Source organism: Alternaria ethzedia, assembly GCF_023757985.1.
Source record: "Alternaria ethzedia strain BMP 0044 chromosome Unknown scaffold_1, whole genome shotgun sequence".
NCBI lineage: Eukaryota > Fungi > Ascomycota > Dothideomycetes > Pleosporales > Pleosporaceae > Alternaria > Alternaria ethzedia.
The window spans coordinates 1,594,339-1,612,560 of NW_026056194.1; the positions used below are offsets into that span (position 1 = coordinate 1,594,339).

General features: G+C 53.4%; 8 protein-coding genes across 8 annotated transcripts; 5 read left to right on the forward strand and 3 right to left on the reverse strand.

The window, feature by feature from the left end:
- Window positions 1-60: 60 nt before the first annotated feature.
- Window positions 61-1,058, reverse strand: J4E87_000507 (uncharacterized protein; the record flags this gene model as incomplete). Its single annotated transcript, XM_049372164.1, has 2 exons — window positions 61-637; window positions 700-1,058. The coding sequence occupies 2 exons, from the start codon at window positions 1,056-1,058 to the stop codon at window positions 61-63; spliced, it is 936 nt and encodes a 311-aa protein (XP_049238298.1).
- Window positions 1,059-5,518: 4,460 nt separating this feature from the next.
- On the forward strand, window positions 5,519-6,820 carry J4E87_000508 (uncharacterized protein; the record flags this gene model as incomplete). Its single annotated transcript, XM_049372165.1, has 1 exon — window positions 5,519-6,820. The coding sequence occupies one exon, from the start codon at window positions 5,519-5,521 to the stop codon at window positions 6,818-6,820; it is 1,302 nt and encodes a 433-aa protein (XP_049238299.1).
- Window positions 6,821-7,475: 655 nt separating this feature from the next.
- J4E87_000509 (uncharacterized protein) lies at window positions 7,476-10,020 on the forward strand (the record flags this gene model as incomplete). Its single annotated transcript, XM_049372166.1, has 2 exons — window positions 7,476-7,483; window positions 7,551-10,020. 2 exons carry the CDS (start codon window positions 7,476-7,478, stop codon window positions 10,018-10,020), a joined length of 2,478 nt encoding a protein of 825 aa, XP_049238300.1.
- A 216-nt stretch (window positions 10,021-10,236) lies between these two features.
- J4E87_000510 (uncharacterized protein) lies at window positions 10,237-11,744 on the reverse strand (the record flags this gene model as incomplete). Its single annotated transcript, XM_049372167.1, has 2 exons — window positions 10,237-11,277; window positions 11,331-11,744. The coding sequence occupies 2 exons, from the start codon at window positions 11,742-11,744 to the stop codon at window positions 10,237-10,239; spliced, it is 1,455 nt and encodes a 484-aa protein (XP_049238301.1).
- Window positions 11,745-12,901: 1,157 nt separating this feature from the next.
- J4E87_000511 (uncharacterized protein) lies at window positions 12,902-14,515 on the forward strand (the record flags this gene model as incomplete). Its single annotated transcript, XM_049372168.1, has 1 exon — window positions 12,902-14,515. The coding sequence occupies one exon, from the start codon at window positions 12,902-12,904 to the stop codon at window positions 14,513-14,515; it is 1,614 nt and encodes a 537-aa protein (XP_049238302.1).
- Window positions 14,516-14,955: 440 nt separating this feature from the next.
- J4E87_000512 (uncharacterized protein) lies at window positions 14,956-16,046 on the reverse strand (the record flags this gene model as incomplete). Its single annotated transcript, XM_049372169.1, has 4 exons — window positions 14,956-15,380; window positions 15,446-15,786; window positions 15,844-15,898; window positions 15,980-16,046. 4 exons carry the CDS (start codon window positions 16,044-16,046, stop codon window positions 14,956-14,958), a joined length of 888 nt encoding a protein of 295 aa, XP_049238303.1.
- A 431-nt stretch (window positions 16,047-16,477) lies between these two features.
- J4E87_000513 (uncharacterized protein) lies at window positions 16,478-16,850 on the forward strand (the record flags this gene model as incomplete). The annotated part of the gene is made up of 2 exons (XM_049372170.1): window positions 16,478-16,565; window positions 16,642-16,850. The coding sequence occupies 2 exons, from the start codon at window positions 16,478-16,480 to the stop codon at window positions 16,848-16,850; spliced, it is 297 nt and encodes a 98-aa protein (XP_049238304.1).
- Window positions 16,851-17,015: 165 nt separating this feature from the next.
- Window positions 17,016-17,949, forward strand: J4E87_000514 (uncharacterized protein; the record flags this gene model as incomplete). The annotated part of the gene is made up of 3 exons (XM_049372171.1): window positions 17,016-17,042; window positions 17,099-17,123; window positions 17,174-17,949. The coding sequence occupies 3 exons, from the start codon at window positions 17,016-17,018 to the stop codon at window positions 17,947-17,949; spliced, it is 828 nt and encodes a 275-aa protein (XP_049238305.1).
- Between the last annotated feature and the right edge of the window lie 273 nt (window positions 17,950-18,222).

Genomic DNA, 18,222 nt, shown 5'->3' on the forward strand with positions numbered 1-18,222 from the left:
GCCTCATTTGGGATATCAATGTATACCGAGCGCCACCTAACGCCGTATGTGCCAGAAGTCCTAATTCCGTTTCCTCAGCTCACTGCGCTCCTGTCCGTCGGTCCCACTAGTACGCGGAAGAGGCTCGCCATTGCCCGTGCCTGAGACGTGGCTCAGCCGGATCAGCTCATCCATCATAGCATCTCTTGTCTTCTTGAGCAGCTCATCGACGTGCTCTGGTCCCTTTCCTTTTGTCTGTATTGGCGGCAGAACTGTTACATCCACCACGCCTGGCGCAAACCTCTTGCCCTTTACGTCTAGGACGTGGTAGTAGTTGCCAACGACGACGGGCACGATTGGGACTTGTGCTTGTACGGCGAGATGGAAGGCGCCTTTCTTGAAGGGCAGGAGTTCAGGCTTCGAGGCGTAGGAGCGCGTGCCCTCGGGGAAGATGAAGACATTCTGGCGTGTTGTTTTCATGGTGTGTGCGGCAGTATCGAATGCGGCGCGGGAGGAGGTGCGGTTTGCGCGGTCTATGAAGACGGTCTTGGAGAGGGCCATGAACCAGCCGAGTAGGGGCACGTATTTCAGCGACTTCTTGGCCGTGACGGACGTGTATTTGGGGAACATGCAGCCGAGCATGAGGACGTCGAGTTCGCTGCAAGGAATGTCAGCGCCGCAGTCAAGAGTTGGCCTAGCCAAAGGACCTGGTGAACCCACGTCTGGTGGTTGCCCACAAAAATGGCGGGACGGTCCCTGAGGGCGTCTTCTCCACTAAGACCGCCCTCTTTCTTCATGCTTCCCGTCACTCTGAATGTTACGCCGGTGCACAACCACATGACCCATTTGAACGCCCGCGCAACCGTCCACTGGATCAGTCCACCATAGCCCACGAGGCGCAGAGGTATAGCCACGAGGGTGCCGTACAGCGCGCAGCAGAGCATGAGGAGCATGGAGCTTATTGCGAAGGCGTAGTACGACACCAGTTGGGCGGGCTTCGCGGGCAGCACGAGCGAGAGCAGGCGCATGGCGATGATGAGCGCGGGCGGCATGGCGGCGAGGTAGGTTAGCCAGCCCATAGCGAAGGCTCTCGTCGGGGAGGGTGAGGGAGAGGGGGAAGAGAGGTGCGTATGTTTGTATGTGTTCGTATTGCGGGTGGAAGAGAGTCGGAGCTTGGTGGGGACATTTTTTGTCACGCGCCGAGGTTCGCACATGCACCTCGCCAACTCGCTAAATGTCATGTGCACCGCCATGCCAATCATCGTGACCCCTTCTCCTCCACAGAATGCCCTGAACTGGTCCGCACCAGCACGTCGTCTCTCCGCTGCCTCGACCAAGTTATCACTGCGACGCAAGAGGTCGTGATAAATACAAGTAAGAGAGGAAGCAATATCCACCGCCAGGCTACCATGCAATCAACCCTTAGTTTGATCTCGGCGGCTTGTGCTCCGTCAGCCAGAGGAAGATCTAGCACGGCCTTGAACCACGTCTCGGGCGTCCATCTCAGGTACGGGTAATTGATTCCGACTGTGTTGGAGGCGATAGGTTCCTTGATGTGCTGGCCTGTCGTCTGGTACGTCACTACGAAGACGAAGATGAAAGCCGACAAACAGAATACACTTCCGAGCAGCGACAGGATAGCAAGGGCGCTAAGACTTTTTCGACCCTATTCGCAGTTTTAGTACCCTGTTCAAGAGATCGTGAACATTGTTACCGTACCTGTCCAGTCTTCCTCATCCTCCATGCTGTCCACATGCCGAGAATGCCCAAGAAGAACCCATATACTGCTGCGCCGTTGCTCTCGTGCCCTTGGTCCGTCCACACATTCTTGGGTTCGACATTGATTTGGGTAGGATTTCCAGGCCAGTTCACATGATAAACATGCACCTGATGCTTCTGGTCATGTATCCAAGCCACCACAGAACTGATCAACCCGAATACGGTGATGGATAGAGCACAAAGTAAAGCGCTCGATGCGAACAGCAGCCAATTTATCTTTTGTCGTCTTGCCATCAATGTCATCGAGGCGGGCGCTGTGCGGGGAGAAGGTTGTAATAATTCCATATTGACCGAGCGTAGGAGTGGGTATAATACGAGGAGAGGGACGAAAAAGCACTTCTCAACGGTTCATGCTCAATTATTATACGCTTCAGATCTGGGGCTGAGTTTTTCCTCCCGTCATCGTGGCACACATTCGGGCTGGGTGGATGAGCTCAGCACCTTTGCAGCTTAGTTGTCGCAGCCTTGAACCACTTCAGGCACGCTACCTCTCTCAGATGTCTAATATTAGCAGAGAACATGGGATCATCAGCAAGCATGTCGGCATCTTGATGCTCAGTCTCCTACTCGTTCAGCTTGGCATGTTTGGAAACAGAGCAGATGACGCCAGGGGAGCCATGTTGGTCAGCTCTATCGAAGTAGGAAATATGCGCAATCCAGTATAAAATCCTGAAGATTTCCTGTCTTCGAAACAATGGTGAGATGACGCTGGTGCACTGTTTCTTGTTTCGAAACATGTCAATATTTGCGAAACTTGGTGGCCTCTGCGTTCACCGGGGAACAGACAGTAGAACGGGGTAGATATTAGTGCACTCTTGGAACGGGAACGCAACTGCACAATTCGAAGCGCGTCTTGTTCCTCACCAAGAGGAAGCGGGAGTTGATGGGGTGTCTTTGGAGGGTCGTGAACGTATTGGCCGGGTTCCTGACGCGCTTCGGGTCGATCCTGCCCGCCTCGGAAGAGCTGGTGGAGCTAAACCAACCAACCACCCACATTTTCAAGACGCGTCTCCGTACCCTGGACCCATCACTTAGGCCGTCGACGAAGCATGAGCTTTCACACGTGCTGCAATTCTACACTCGGCGGTAAAAGAACGAGACGGCACAGATGCACAGCTCCCAGGTCTGCTCGATCGACCTGGAGCTCTGTCTCTGACCCGTGATGCGACCTACGGCACGTCTGGGCGGCGGCTAGTCGTCACACACCAAACACGCGCGTTGACACACGGCACAACCTTTCCCGCTGCTTGCTTCAGCAACCATGTTCGATTCAATATGGAGGTCTCTACTCGCGACTTTTGCAGTTGAACCTCTCGGTATCGAGCACAGCTTGGCAACAATACTCTACACCGGGAAGTATACGCGTGCCCAAGGCTCGCGCATAGCGCACAAGTCATTCAGTTGTTCTCAATCGCATCCTTCGCGACAGCTGTTCGCATTCGGTCCGGTCCGCGCTTTGGCTTCCCAGGCACCACGGCCGTCCCGAGGACCGGCATGAGGATGGGCGGCTATCGTATAGTCTACCTACAATCCATCGCATATGGGGAGCTTAGAGCCAATACTCCAGGCTGCTAACGATTACACTTCCAGCCTCTTACTCAATCTGTCCTTGATCTCATAGCAAACACGAGCCGAGATACAGGCAGACCCTGGTTGTGGTGGGTGTTCGATTGGATATCGAGTTGTAGTATGAGCACGGCGTAGCTAAAGCGATATGCAAGCACGGCACATACTTCTCATGAACTCAACGGGTCATGAACAAACGTTTATATCCCTTCATAGGGGACTATTCCTGGTATGCGGCACTCATTATTTTTACTCACTCTCTATTCTCTCATTCGCTTCCTGCAGCCCTGCGTGCCTGGCCGGTCCAGATCCATCACCAGGAATACATTCTTTATTAATATTTATTCGAAAATAACTCTGGATTGCACTCATGCGGCTGCCTTACCGGTCGATTAGCAGCATTCAACCACTCCCTAGCATTTATACCACCTTTCCAGCCAACTACGGCGGCTCGGACTCAACAAACACGTCTGGCATTCATTCCGGAACATGCCTCATCAGAAAGATCGAGGATGGGATCGAGGCGGTCCCTTTCGAAAGGAGTAATATTCTCTCGGCTCCTATACTCAGCCCAGACCAAGAAGAGAAAGAAGTCTTTGTGCCGTCATGGGAAGAAGTCGATAATCTCAACAAGCCTCTCCCTAGCCTCCCGAGATGTATATGGCAGCGGATGTCTCAGCGGCAACGTATCTTAAGTTTGCTGAGTTTACAATTTCTGATGCTCCTTACAATTGGGCTGAGTCTTCTGGCTGTCAAAGATCGATCTTCAACAGGGTGAGATGTACCAAGTCAAATCATAAGGATGCCATTAACATAGAATCTACAGCGATGAGGATGCGACAGCATACGTTGCTAGCAATGACCCTTCAAGTACCAATATCACCAACAACCTCCGACGTGGAATCTTTGCGTTGCCTGTTGAACTTCCGCAGCAACAGAGTATGGCATGTCTGGCAAGCAAGGACCAGATAAATGCATGGCAATGCGCGTCTGAAACAACCTTTCAGCTAAGCATACTTCCAGCTTCGGCGGGCAACGACAGCACGATCATGATAGCGGTGGGGTCATCGGGAAGTAACGATACTGTCCGCCCCGGCGAACGCATACCAAACATTCCACCTTTGGAGCTTCTAGCAATTAACAATGCTGAGCACGAAAACGATTTTGCCTATCACTTCCGTACTACGTACGACAAAATTGTATTGCTCAGCGAGGATGAGCTACCTCTGGCTGGAGAGCCACATGTGCATGCCTCGACGTCAAATACTCTATTTCAACCTGGGGATAGTCTGTGGCAGTGCATCTTTAATGAGACCACTGTTGAGGGTTACATCTACCCTAACAGAGCTACAACTGCCAGTGCTACCAACACTGCATCAGGCACGGTCGATGTGGATAATTCCATTACGCTGCCGGATTTCCCCTACGCCGTTGAGTTGGTCGAGGAGTGGACGCCAAATGGAAAGACCCCTCATTGTTCGAAAATGACTATGCAATCGGACGGTACCCTTGCTCCACTTTCGGAGGAGGTGATGTTGCGTTTGGACAATTCCAAGGGTAATGTTCCAGTTTCCACATCACAACGTATGGGACGTATTAGGCATCGAGAGCAACGGGAAGAGGCGCATTTGAGCCAGTGTCAGTGTCAATGGGTGATCAGCTGACGCAGGTTTCTCGATATTACATTCGACAGACAATGCCATAACTCCGTCAAAATCGTCTTCTTTGCGCTGGTCCGACGTCTTCATTACATTTCCATTTGGGCATGCTTACATCAAAATATTACCAAAACAGCTTACGTGTCTTTATCCGCGAAGAACAGGTGGTCGATTGAATCTTGGGTCCACGGCTCCACCCAGGACCCTTTTTCCTGGGTACACCCACACATGACATGCCACACTGAGTAGGCGACCAGCGGAATTCGTAATTGCCCTGCAGACCTCACAGCATCTACCGCGTCCAGGCCCTTCCCCGATCACGCTGTCCCATCGTCGGCAACAGATGGCACATCACCGGGCTCTATCTTTACTCACTCATTAAGCAGTTCGATTGTCTAAAAACTGTCTTGCACGCCCACCTGCATTTAGTTATTCAGCAACATCGTCGAAGACTGCGAGGACAGGGAACGAGTTTTGCGTCGCAATCATCTACTATACTATCGAAACCAGATCAAGCAAGATAGCCTTGGCATACGATGGTCCCCAAGGCCACCGAATCCACGCGAAACTCTTCGGCACGAGATCTTCGTACACAAAGCAGAAATGTTGTGCCACCAAAGACTCCCGAAATCATACAAATACCTGGCCGGTTCAGCGCGCTTGGAACTGATAGCACTCTAGCAGTAGTGGGAAGGAAGCAAGAGAGTCGCGCACGAGTAAAAATTGAGCCCGAGAGTCCCGATAACACGGTATACCCAACATCGCCAGCATCTCGACGTCGAGACCACAGGGAAGAAGCGAGAATAGTCAAGCCCGGAGGGCCTTCCTCCCGTCACCATACAGTTCACATCAAGGTCGAAGATAAAGCCGAACCCGATACACCACCACGCCACCCATCCTTCACAACAGCATGGTCCAAATCGCCACTCCGTGTACCGACCCCCTTGGCTGAACAGTTCTACCGATCCACGGTAGTCAAGAAGGAGAGCGATGTTTCTTTAGTACATAGGGACGTACTGTCACTTCGCAGCCAAACTTCAGGTCCGTCGGTCAGCTCGAGCTACAAGAGGTTCGCTGGCGAAGTATTCCGTGACTTCGATGCGTCACACCCAGCCTCCAAAGTCAAGATAGAAGAGGAACCGGAAACGGGATACTACATTCCGACAGGAGCGAGCAAAGTCAAGCATGAAGCGGGATCTTCCCCCACAAACCTCCACCACCGTCCCAGCCCCACAGACTATCCCAATCCATACCACAGAGCGCCTGTAAAACATGATCCAGCATCAAACTCTTCACCCGACCTCAGGCGTACACGAAGCCACTGCACCGTCGCGCCAACCCCAGAACTCCGCTCCGAAACAAAGTTCTCTTACCTCCAACCCATCACACCTACACCCTTCAGCACACCCTACGGCCTCGTCAACCCCTACCCTCCCGATCCATCATCATACCTCGTCTCCGGGTCCCTGATCGAAGGAGTTCAACGGCGGACAAAGTGGGGCCAGAGAGATAGACGAACGAAGCGGCAGCCTCCAGCTCTGCAGCCGCGAGGTGCGCCTGCGGCTGAGGGCGTTTCTGGTGGAAGACAGAACGCTACAAAAGCAGGAGCGGAGGGGACTGGAAGTGGCGGAAAATGCGCATGGTACAAACTTTCGCTTTGCAAATGCTCCAAATGGATTAGTTGTATCAAGGCGAAGTGCTCGCGCGCTGCTAAGAAGAAGTGGTGGCAGAGAAGTAAACAGCATCAGTACACCACGGAAAGGAGGGAAGACAGTGGGTTTTATGTTGTGAGAAGAGAGATTGGTCCTAATCTCAGGGTTACGGTTAGAGATGTCTGAACGGCGTGTGAGTGGTGGTTGGACGTTTCTGGGAGTCATTGGCGATGACGGGGGCATTGGGGCGGGAAGGTCAGCTCTGTTATCAGGAACTCAATGACCAGCCCGAACTAGACCAGGCCGCAGACTGAGTCAAAGGCACACTCTATTCATTCGGTCATCAGGGAAGGTGCTGGGGAAGGCGCATTTGGTGCTGCGCGGACTGGTCCTGTATTGTGTACACATACTCTAAACGCGATTGGCCAGGTGGTTGCGCCAATTCTCACCGGGATTATCAAAAACAATCCCCATGTAGTCGCAAGAATAACAGCGCAATATTAAGATAACATCTTCATGGTGCTTGCCAATAGTAAGCGATCGGTGTTGTCATGTGGACCCCGAACAGCTGGTTGCCAATACAGAAGGTGCAAGGGCTGGAGTTCAATCTCGCTCTTTCGCCCCCACACCTCGAACACAGCCTTGCGCAACATCGCAAGGATGAAACCGCGATGCCAAAGCAACGGGTAGCAATGCATCTCATATACAAGATGGCTCGCTGTCCAGCCCCCTGCTACTTCCCACTTTACTGCGAAAGTTTGCGTCTCATCTTCGCCGTCTGGTCGACATGAGTTCTCAACGTTACAGCTTACTCGGTGTGCCTGGAGCCCTTGCTTGGGAGATGGAGGAGTATGAGTCCGAGTACCGGTAAGCTTCGTTCTGCGATGAGACCTGGGTTTGTGACTGACAATTGCAGACCGCAGGGGCTCACGACTGAGGTCTCCCCAGTCAGCCTGCTCTCTGAGCACGGCTTCGCCTCAGAATACGATCACCAACAGAACCTTGAAAGTACTCAACATCAACACAATGGCAACGTCAAATCATACCCCCAGAATGAGAGCGTCAACGGCTACTCGCAGAGTTCTGGTGCGGGTGCGGTTGATCACCCGTCCGAAATCTATTTGCAAGACCACGCAGCCAGTCTCACCTCAGAGTATATGGATGGTGCGGATTCTAATATCTCGCCAGAAACGGGTCTCGGTTCATTCGGTCAACCTCTTCGCCGCTTTTACTTCCGCACGATAGTCGGCATCCTTGGACCGGTAATCGTAGTATCTTATTTCATCACCATCTGGCGCATCTACCTCGCCTCACTCCACCCCGACTCGACAGCAGCCTTCGGACCACCGGGTGCCAAATGGGTCTTCTACGGTTGGTTCGTCGCGGGAGTGATCGGAATGAGCTTAAGTCTCTACGGACTGGCTGGCGCAGAGGCTGGCATGCTTATGGAACGAACCTGGAGAGTTGAAGATGCCATGCGTCTTATGTTGCATGCTGACAACACATGGTCTGGCCCTGGGGGCTGGATGAAAGCAATCAAATGGGTTGTGCAAAGACGCAGGGCGCGCAACCAGCGTAGCAAGATCCCTTCTCGGCTGTGGTTCGTTCTAGCACTTCCAAGCGTGGTTGTCTTCGTCGCTTGGCCCTTATCAGGTCTTTGTCTTGAGATGACTAGTGGTTTCCTTCGTGGTAAGCCAGGGCAAGGAGCGAATGTTACCGGATTCGTTCAATCGACGTTCAACGCCGACCCTGGGGGTCGTAGGCCGTCTAGAGGATCCTACATCGGCGCACGTGTTTTCGGACACGGCGCCGTTTATACACCTGAGAACTTCAATCGATCGAAGAAGGAGTTTTTGAAGAATGTCCCCGTGATACTGCCGAACACTGAGAGCGTCGAAGAAGTATTTTTGACTGCTCAAGGTGAAACTCCTGTCGAGGGAAAAGCTTGGGGTCTGTTGCTACATTACGACTGCAACATCGTAGACAAATTGTCTGACTTCGTTCTCTTGAGAGACCGTCGATTCGCAACATACGTCTGGCGAAGCAACAAGATATTTCGTAATTTCGAACAAACAGGAACGGCGCGAAGTGCGGATGAGGATCCTCCCATCGACGAATCTCCAGCATCAGCCTTCCAGTTTACGCCGACATACGTCCCTGGTGCAGCTGCTACCTCCAGTTCCGACGATGATGACCAAATCAAGTACAAGTCATACCGCCTCCATGACAACAATACCCTCGTGGAGGTAAAGAGAGTGTCCGGATGGAATTTCGCTGGACGATTCGATCCCGGATTACTGAGTTGGGCTATAGATATCGGTGGAGTTATAGAGACTGCGTATCAATCCCTGTCCCCACCAACAGGCTCAAACGACGAACCACCCTGCGGTTGGTCTAGTGAGAGGGAAGACCCACCAACGTCTTACTGCTACCATGATCTGCAAGAAGATCCTTCAAACCCGTATCCTGGAATCGAATACAAGACTACTTTCGAGGTTCTGTTGTGGCAGATACATCCCCTGTCTTTTGTTTCTATGGACAGCACCATCGTCCGTAATATTGAGTCGCTGACTGGTGAGTACGTCGATGTTTATGGTAAGAAACTCGAAGCTATTGGCGCATCCTGTACGTCAAGCAGCAGTGTAGGCTCAGCAGACATCGACGGCGTGCGATCTACCTACTCCAACTTCCAACGGAGCGACACTCCGGTACCTACTCTAAAGAATGATTGTGCGAAACGCTTTGGCGCAGAAACACTCGCGTGTACACTCAACATCAAAGACGATGGTTGGCTGAGATGGCTGTTTGAATCGATAGGCCTACCGTCACCGTTTGACACATCTATAGTGAATGCTGCAGAGATTGCTGTTGGCAACCTGAGAGCTATCGCTCAACTCGAATATCTGCAAGCCGACCAACTTCGGCAGGTTCTTCTACAAGCTTACTCCACCTACGCCATCAAGCTCATGTACAACGACGGTCGAGACTTCATCGGAATCAACAGAACAGGCCTCAAGTCACACGTCCCCGACCTCACGGCTTTTGTCGCTGGCACCGTAATTGAACCGGGCGTCATGCCAGCCGCTGTTCCTGTTGCTCTATTCGGATTATGGGCCTTGATCAGCTCAGGTCTCTGCCTTATTTACGGATTTAGGCGACGATGGAGCGCGATTCTGGACGGGCATACGGTTTTCAGGCTTGGGGCCGAGTTGCAGCAGACGTACCGGGCGAGAATGCAACGGTATTCTACGATTGCTGATGTTGAAGAATGCGAGGCTTTGCATGAGATTCCAGGGTTCGTTGCCGACATGGAACCTAATGATGATGTAGGGAGGATTGGACTTATGGATGGGAAGCCGGCTAGGAAGGACAAGCTTTATCGGTAATGAAGGGTGTCGTCAACGTCGCATGTCAAGTACTGTACAGTAGCAACTACCCACAAAGAAGCACTTATAGAGAGAGAGAAATTTGATCAAAACGTGTCTTTGTCGTCAAAAATGTAGTATGCGTATCGAACGCTCTACCACTGAAATAATATTTACAACCAACGTAATTTTCCCTTGCATATATTTTCCAACATCATCAGTACCCCGTCAAGCGATCTAGAAAGCAAGCAAGACAGCTCCCATAACAGCACCTACAAGACCACCGGCCTTGACATGGCTCGCCGCACCAGTAAACTGTGATGGTGGAGCAGAGAAGGTAGCGTTGCCAGAGGGCTGCGGCAGCGCACCAGTAGGCGCAATTGAAGGCACAACAACACCAGGTGCGGACCTCGTGTCGATCTCCAGACCAGACTCAGTGGGGTAGGGAGGAGATGAAGCTGCCGGGGAAGTGATCAGACTGGAGATGGGCACGGCAGGGTACTCAGTCGTGAAGGTGGCGGGTGGTGCGTTGGTGATGGCTGGGGGAGCGCCGGTGACGGTGACGGTAGCAGTACCGCATTCGCAAGGCTCATCTTCGCTGTCGCTGCCAGTGGGAGAGTCAGGGCTGCCCGACTCTTGGGGGACAGCGGCGCCGCCGGTGGGGTAGTTGAAGCCGGATCCGCCGTTGCCGCCGGCTGGGACAGCGGGAGGTGTGGGCTTTGCTGCGTCGCTCTCTGTGCAGGTGGTGGATGCACCGGAGGGCTTTGAGTCGGAACCGCTGTCGGATCCACCAGTGGCGGCTGGGGCGTCGATGCCCGACTCGATGGGAGCTCCGGTTGCGGCAGCGGAGTCTTCAATGGCTACGCTGTTGACAGGAGCGCCCTCTGTGTTTCCGGCATCAATGACCTTGATGGACTTGAAGTCACCAGTCTTGTCGGTCCACTCATACTCCTTGCCGGGCGAGTAGTTGATGACCTTGATGCTCTTGACGGTCATGGTGAAGGGCGCATCGTCGTAGGTGACGTTACCACCCGCCCACTGGCGGGTGCCTTCATCCTTGGAATCACCGCCTGGCCAGTTTCCAAGACGGACATTGCAGGGGGTTTGGGGGTAGTTCTTGCCGCCGTTGGCATCAGCAAAGTTCAATGTGCGGGTAGGCTTGTCGTCAACGATCCAGGTGAGCGATTCAGAAGTCCAGTTGAGAGCGTACTTGTGGAACTCGTTCTGATTGTTGAGAGCATCGGCCTCGATCATGCGATCGTAGGTGGTAGTGTTGCCCTGACTGGTGTTAAACGCTTGAAAAGCAAGTGCAGATTGTGCTGTTCACATACCTTGCCGAAGTAGTTCTGCTGAACACGGCTGTCTACGCCACCAATCCATTCCCAGTCGACTTCATCCAAGTTGTCAGACTGAAGAACAATTGAAGAGATAATGCCGACGCCAGGGGCTGCCTTCATGACGACCTCAACGTATCCAAAGTGAAGCATGGCCTCGGATCCAATAGTGGGAGCATCACCCTTCTTGGCAACGGTAAGTTCAGCGCCCTCGGGTCCATACTTCAGGGAACCGGCAGTCTGCTTCCATCCCTTGATAGCGTCCTTTCCGGCAGTGAAGTCGGTCTCCCAGTTCTGGGGCATGGCAGGGTTGTTAGGGCATTTCTTCTCCATGGGGTTGCAATCAGTGAAGGTCTGAGCGGTGGCCAGAGCAGCCAGCACGCTCGCGGTAGAGTATGTGGAGAAACGCATGGTGGATATCTCGGTAAAGTCTAGTGGTTCGAGATAAGTTGATAAGACAAAAAGAAGTAGTCGTCCGAGATGTGCTGTACGGCGTCGTTTCACACGCAAGACACAATGTCAACAATGCGTAGAGTGGTGTTAAGGAATGTAGTGCTTCGCAAGCGAGCGTTGAAAAGAATGTAGTGACTGAGGTCGACCTGCGTCCAGAGAATCGACTGAGAGAGTGTGAAGTATGAAAGGTTAGACAAAGAGTACAGGCCAGTGCTGCGTGTCAGAGGAGCACCGACTATTAAAAGTCACGAAATGCTATACGAAGCAATCTCCCCTGCGCGCCAGGACGCGCATCAGCGGCCAGCGGCCGAAGTCCATGCGGCTTTTCAAGCCCATGCAACATGTCTCCAGTTCAAGCGCTGCGTAGACCTGAATGGTCGTGATGGGTCTCCTGAAGTGTTTCACCAGCCGTCTGTGGAGACTAGGGCGTGTCAGCATAGTCGAGCCGCGGAGCCCGTTCTGGCGGCGACGCCGCAGGCGCCTATCAGAATGGAGAAGTGCCTGGCATCATCTGGCCCATGTTTCTTCTTCCCAGCCACTAATTCTTATGCTTTGGGAGTTGGCCGGCTGCGTGGATGTGGCTGTGCCGCTGCGCCCAGCAAGTGGGAGGGATTGACGTTTCCCGTCATTGCGATGCGCACCTGGGCAGCCCTGACAGCTGGAGCGATGCGCGCTCTCCTATCTTATCTTGGCGATCATCCGTCTATCAATGACGTCTCTTCAACGGCCGGTTGCAAACATGTCGGCGCATGGGACGCGCGGAGAGGTTGCAAAGGGGGATGTCTGACAGGTGCAGTTTGGTAGGCGGCGCAGTCGCTCCGACGCCCGGTGCCAGACATGTGAGATGCAGGTGTAAACGGGGCGCTACCCAGAAATAGCTAGTAAGCTTTTCACTTGATTTTTCCAGGCTACCAAGATTCACAACTGAAGCCGAAGCTCACTCGCGCCCGTGTGCAGGGCTCACTATCGGCACGTGACTCGTCACTACACCGCCTTCCAGGGCTCGCCCCGCCGTTGCCCCTCGGTGGCAGAATTATTCGAATTTCACGTGTGACGAAATATACATGCCCATGCCGATCCTTCAGATCCTGTAAACATTCCACACACAACCAACTATGGCCACCACCGACGGAGGAGTAGCGCTGCCACAGCAACAACATGAAGAAGTTGACCAGGTCGAAAAGCCCGTCACAAACGAAACGCCCACTAACGACGATGACAACGAAATTGACGACCTTTTCGAGGACGAGGACGAGATAGTGCCAGAATTAATATCGGGCGACCACCACGACTTCACCAAAGCCTACAACCGCCAGCGAAAGCTAAACGATACGAACATCCCAGACGATCACAAGCCCAAGTTGAATCCACAGAAGCCGTCCGCCAACACAAACGCCTCCATCGACGACCAAGTCGCCTCCCTCGCGAAGCATGCGGGCAAGATTCGCCTCACCGGGCGCATGACGGGTGCGTCCGGAGGCAACGCAAGGGACAAGGACAAGGCAGACCGCGCGACAACCGAACAAGTTTTGGATCGGAGGACGCAGATGATCCTGCTGCAACTCATAAACCGCGGCGTAATCTCAGAGATTCACGGTGTCATCTCTACGGGCAAAGAAGCCAACGTATACCATGCGATGACGGAAGCCCCAGAAGAGGACGCCGACCCTATTCACCGTGCCGTCAAGGTATACAAGACGTCCATCCTCGTCTTCAAGGACCGCGCGAAGTACGTCGAGGGCGAGTTCCGCTTTAGGCAAGGATACAACAAGAGCAACAACCGCGCCATGGTACGGATGTGGGCAGACAAGGAGCGTAGGAATCTGGCTAGGATACACGACGCAGGCATTCCATCACCAATGGCTCATGCGCTGCGAAACCACGTTCTTGTCATGGGCTTCGTCGGTGACCGCAAAGGCAAGGCAGCGCCCCGTCTGAAGGATGTGCGCTTCGAGGGTCTCACGGCAGAAGAGGAAGACGCGAAGTGGACAAGTCTATACCTCGAGATGCTGGCGTATATGCGCATCATGTACCAGACATGCCGTCTTGTCCACGCAGATTTGAGCGAGTACAACGTCCTGTACCACGAGGGCAAGCAGTGGATCATCGATGTCTCGCAAGCCGTCGAACACGACCATCCTCGCTCTCTCGAGTTCCTACGCATGGATGTCAAGAACGTATCTGACTTCTTCCGCTCCCGCAACGTCGAGACGCTTAGTGAGCGCAAGGCTTACGCCTACATTACAAGTGCCGCAGGAGCCAAGACTACCAAAGAGCAGACCGAGATGGAAGAGAGCATCCGCAGCCTCCTAAGCAAAGAGCCATTAACCGAAGAGGAGCGGAAAAAGGAGGAAGAAGACGACGACGTCTTCCGCAACCAATACATCCCCCAAACCCTCGAACAAGTCTACGATATCGAGCGCGACGCCGAGCTCGTCAACGCAGGTGGTGCCTCCGACCTCCCCTACCAGGCCCTCCTCGCCGACAACGTCGTTAACAACGGCTCTGATGCTTCAGATGCTGAGTCGGACGATGGTAGCTCAGGATCTGAGGTTGATCAGAGTATCTTCGACAAGGGCCCCAGCCGCGGAAAGAAACACGTTGATCATGACGAGAAGGTGGCGCATAAGAAGGCTATCAAGGAGGAGAAGCGCGAGAAGAGGAAGGAGAAAATGCCCAAGCATATGAAGAAGAAGTTGGTGAATGGGGGTGGGCATAAGAAGAAGTGAGCCTAGACATTATCTGACCTTGCAGTCTTTTCGCGATCGCAGAGAGTGTTTGAACGCATGCGGGCACGAACACTATATCTAGTCGCGTGTTCCAGTTTCCATGCGGCACAAAGAAGGAGCATAAAGAGAAGAAACCCAGAAGGCCATCGCAGCAAGGTCATTCTAGGGCCTGAACAGCCTCGTTATAGCGCTGCTCCAGACTCCACTACGCAGAAGTTCGGCTCTCCTGAGTTGTACCTGATTCACAGCCACCCTAGGGTGCATCGTGTGCAGGCCAGGGTCCTGGGTACGGCTTATGAAAGGGAAGCTGCTTTGTAGCAGACCTTGTCGAGCACAAATGTTCGGAGTCTACCCCAGTGTGCTAGATAGATGCGATCGAAGTTATTGAGGTATCATGAATCGAGTATCATTCCATGAATTATCCATATCTTTCGTCTATCTTATAGCATGTTTTTCCTCCAAGCTCTCGTACCCAGTTTCTCAATCTCCGGTACTTCAACCGGACCCCTAACATCCTCATCTTCAAGTGCTTCCACAACCGCCTCACCGACCAGATCCGCTTTCAGTGGCTTGATACCACCTGCGCCCATGAGCCATGTCAATCTTCCTCCAACAGCACTGTTTATCATGGCAGCCACGCCGCCTGCTGCCGCGATAGGGAGTGTGAATGTACGGCTGCTATCGTACATGAAAGGCGCTCGAATGAAGATCGATCGCATAGTGGGGAAGGTAGATGCGATGAGTGACTCGGCTTCTCGTTTCGTTGTAATGTAGCGTGCGGGGAGGATAGGTGTGCCCGCTGCGGCGGAGATGTAGAGGTAGGTTGGGACTTTGCGGGTTGAGGCTTCTTGGGCCAGGGAAACGGCTGTTTACAATAGTTAGTCGTTTGCGCCAATTGAGAAAGCAACGGCAATGCCTGCGTCAACATACCAGTATCCCGATTCATAATCTCATACGTAAGCTGCCCGTCGCTCTCCTGCGGCCTCAACTTCTCCCCCTCCTTCCGTGTGAGCGGATTCTGTGTTCCGGCCTTGGTGCTGCTGAAGGCGCGTTGTAGTCCTTTGATTGGGCTTTCCCGTCCGCTAATTACGCCTTTGTAGTCTGCTTCTAGTAGGATGCCCATGCTGTGTATTACGGCATCTGCGCCTTCGAGGTGCTTTGTGTAGGATTCTGGGTCGAGGATATCGCCTTTTTGCCATGAGACCTTTTCGGACCAGTCGGGTGGTGTTTGCGAGGAGGAGACGGAGGACCAGTGGGGTGTGCCGGAGCGTCTGGGATGGTGTTAGTAGAGGATTGAGTTGATTTGGTGTGGAATTGGAAGGGCGTACGAGATTGAGGTTACGCTCCAGCCTCTGTGTGCTGCTGCTCTACATATCCGGCTGCCTGTTTGCTACATTAGCTAGCTGTTGTGCTGGTGTAAAGCTATTGCTCGAGCTAGCTCGGGGGAACTCCTCAATTGCATACCCAAGAAGCCATTGCCGCCGCATACTACGAGTTTCTTCTTTGCAGCTTGTGCTGTCGTTGAGGCCATTGTTGTGTTGTGTGGTGGTTGATCAGACAAATGGTCAAATTGTTGTCCGCTACGGCAATGGCTGATGGAAAGGGACGAGTGCTGATGTCACTCCACTTCGCGTCTGTCGCGTAAGATCGAACAGGGATATGCGGAGAAGCTGTTCACCTCCGCGTCTTGCATGTAGGTCGCGTCGTTGCTCCATGTCAAGACGCATTTCAACGAGACATACATATGGACTAGACAGGATGAGCCTGTTAGTAGCACTATGGCGTTATAAGGCACGTCGCACTCGCAGTTCTGACCAGTAGAAAGAAAGTCCATGTCGTCATGACGCTTCATATTAGCGTACGGGGGCCCTCTGCCAGAGCCAAATGCAATATGCTATTGTGACTACTGGCTTGTACTTCGCATCTTTCCAGACGGAACCAACATCCATATACTAGACTATCATGCAAGCCTTCAGAAACCTCTTCAAGAACGACCTCGTCCTCGTAGGCACAAACCTCACCGTTGTAGCCGGCTTCGCGACATATCTTGGTACTGCACACTCCCTTCAATCCCACTCCCAGTATGAAGCGCGTAATGTTGTTGTTCTAACCGTTGTGTTCTACAGGATCTCGGGTGACGAAGAAGCTGGACCACATGGAGGAGGAGCAGGAGGCGCGCTTGGACGAGATAGAAGGAACGCTACGCGGCCACATTGGGCTGATTGAGGACTCGCTGGACAGGATCGAGGGAAAACCGAATGCTGGAAAGCAAGAGAAATTGTACAATCAGAGGACGAGAGACGAGAAGGGAGGTGGGAAGGGGCAGGACAAGTAGGCGGGGCGGCCTGACAAGGATTAGCTGTTAGCTTGCGTGCCTGCATATCGGTGCCAGTCGTAGCTCGACCTTTGACAGAATACACGACTTTATCATTTGCGCAAACTCTTTCACATAACAGATACAACAGCGCATGCTGACTAGTATCTCACACGAACTCACAAGATGCCTGCGCCCGCCTCAAATAAGCGCGTCAAGGCAAGTCGGCCGCTTCGTTACAGCTGTAGGCGCATACTGATGATGGGCAGAACAAGCGCATCAGTCGCAACCTCAGTAAGACGCAGTACAACCCATGCGCCGAACATTTTGCTCATTCCACGCAGTTATCGGCTCCGAAGCCTGGCAGCTGCCCCCAGTAGGCCACCCCGACCGCCCCAAGGGCGTACCCGACGACCACACGAAGCGCTGGACCGTATACGTGCGCGTACCTGACGGCGACCCCGACATCCGAGCCTGGCTCAACAAAGTGTCGTTCAAAATATTCAACACATACGAGAACCCTTTGCGCATGGTAGAGAAGCCCCCATTCGAGGTGACCGAGACAGGATGGGGAGGTTTCAACATCGACATAAGACTGCACTTCCAGCCCATCTCAGGCGAGAAGGCGCAATACCGGCAACACTTTCTGCAGCTGGAAAAGTACGGCGACGAGAAGATGCAAGCAGAGCAGGAGCGAACAGGCTGCGTGCGCTCCGAGTTCCTCGAAGTGGTGCAGTTTAACGAACCCACTGAAGCCCTCTTCGACGCCCTCACATCGGAAGACCAGTGGAACTACCTCATACCCGCCGGCAAGGGTGGCTCTAAGAAAGCCTCGCTCGGTGCGAACGGACGGCTCAGGCGCGGTCTGCCCAACGGCGAGCGCAGCGCTCAGTTGCCCGAGAAGGGAGCAGACGAGGTTCCTTTCAGCCAGGAACAAGAGCAGGCGCTACAGGACTTCTTCAAGCAGAAGATGGAGGATGTGGAGAGGCAGTTAGACAAGGAGGCCAAGAAGAAGGAAGAGGTAGAGGCCAAGCTCAAGGCATTGCGCGGTGAGCTGGGGCACGAGGCCGCTCAGCAGGCTGCGCAGCAGGCTAGTGGTGATAGGAGCCGGCGCAGGTGAGATTGCGTGATGCAGGCTCACTGCACCGATGCCTTGAGTCGCGGATACCACAGATCCTACACATGATGAGTTGGCATAAAGCATGCTAACAACTTGCGAGAAGGGACCGGAAACGTCGGCGCTAATGCATAACGATATTTCTTCGTGAAGCGCTGGTTAGGAACACGTGTGTCGTCTTCTCGTCGCTCAAGTCGAGCACCGCGCGGCTCCGAACGTATCCCGAGCCGCCGGACGACGATATGAATAGTTTGGGAGTCGTTCGTTAGATTGCGC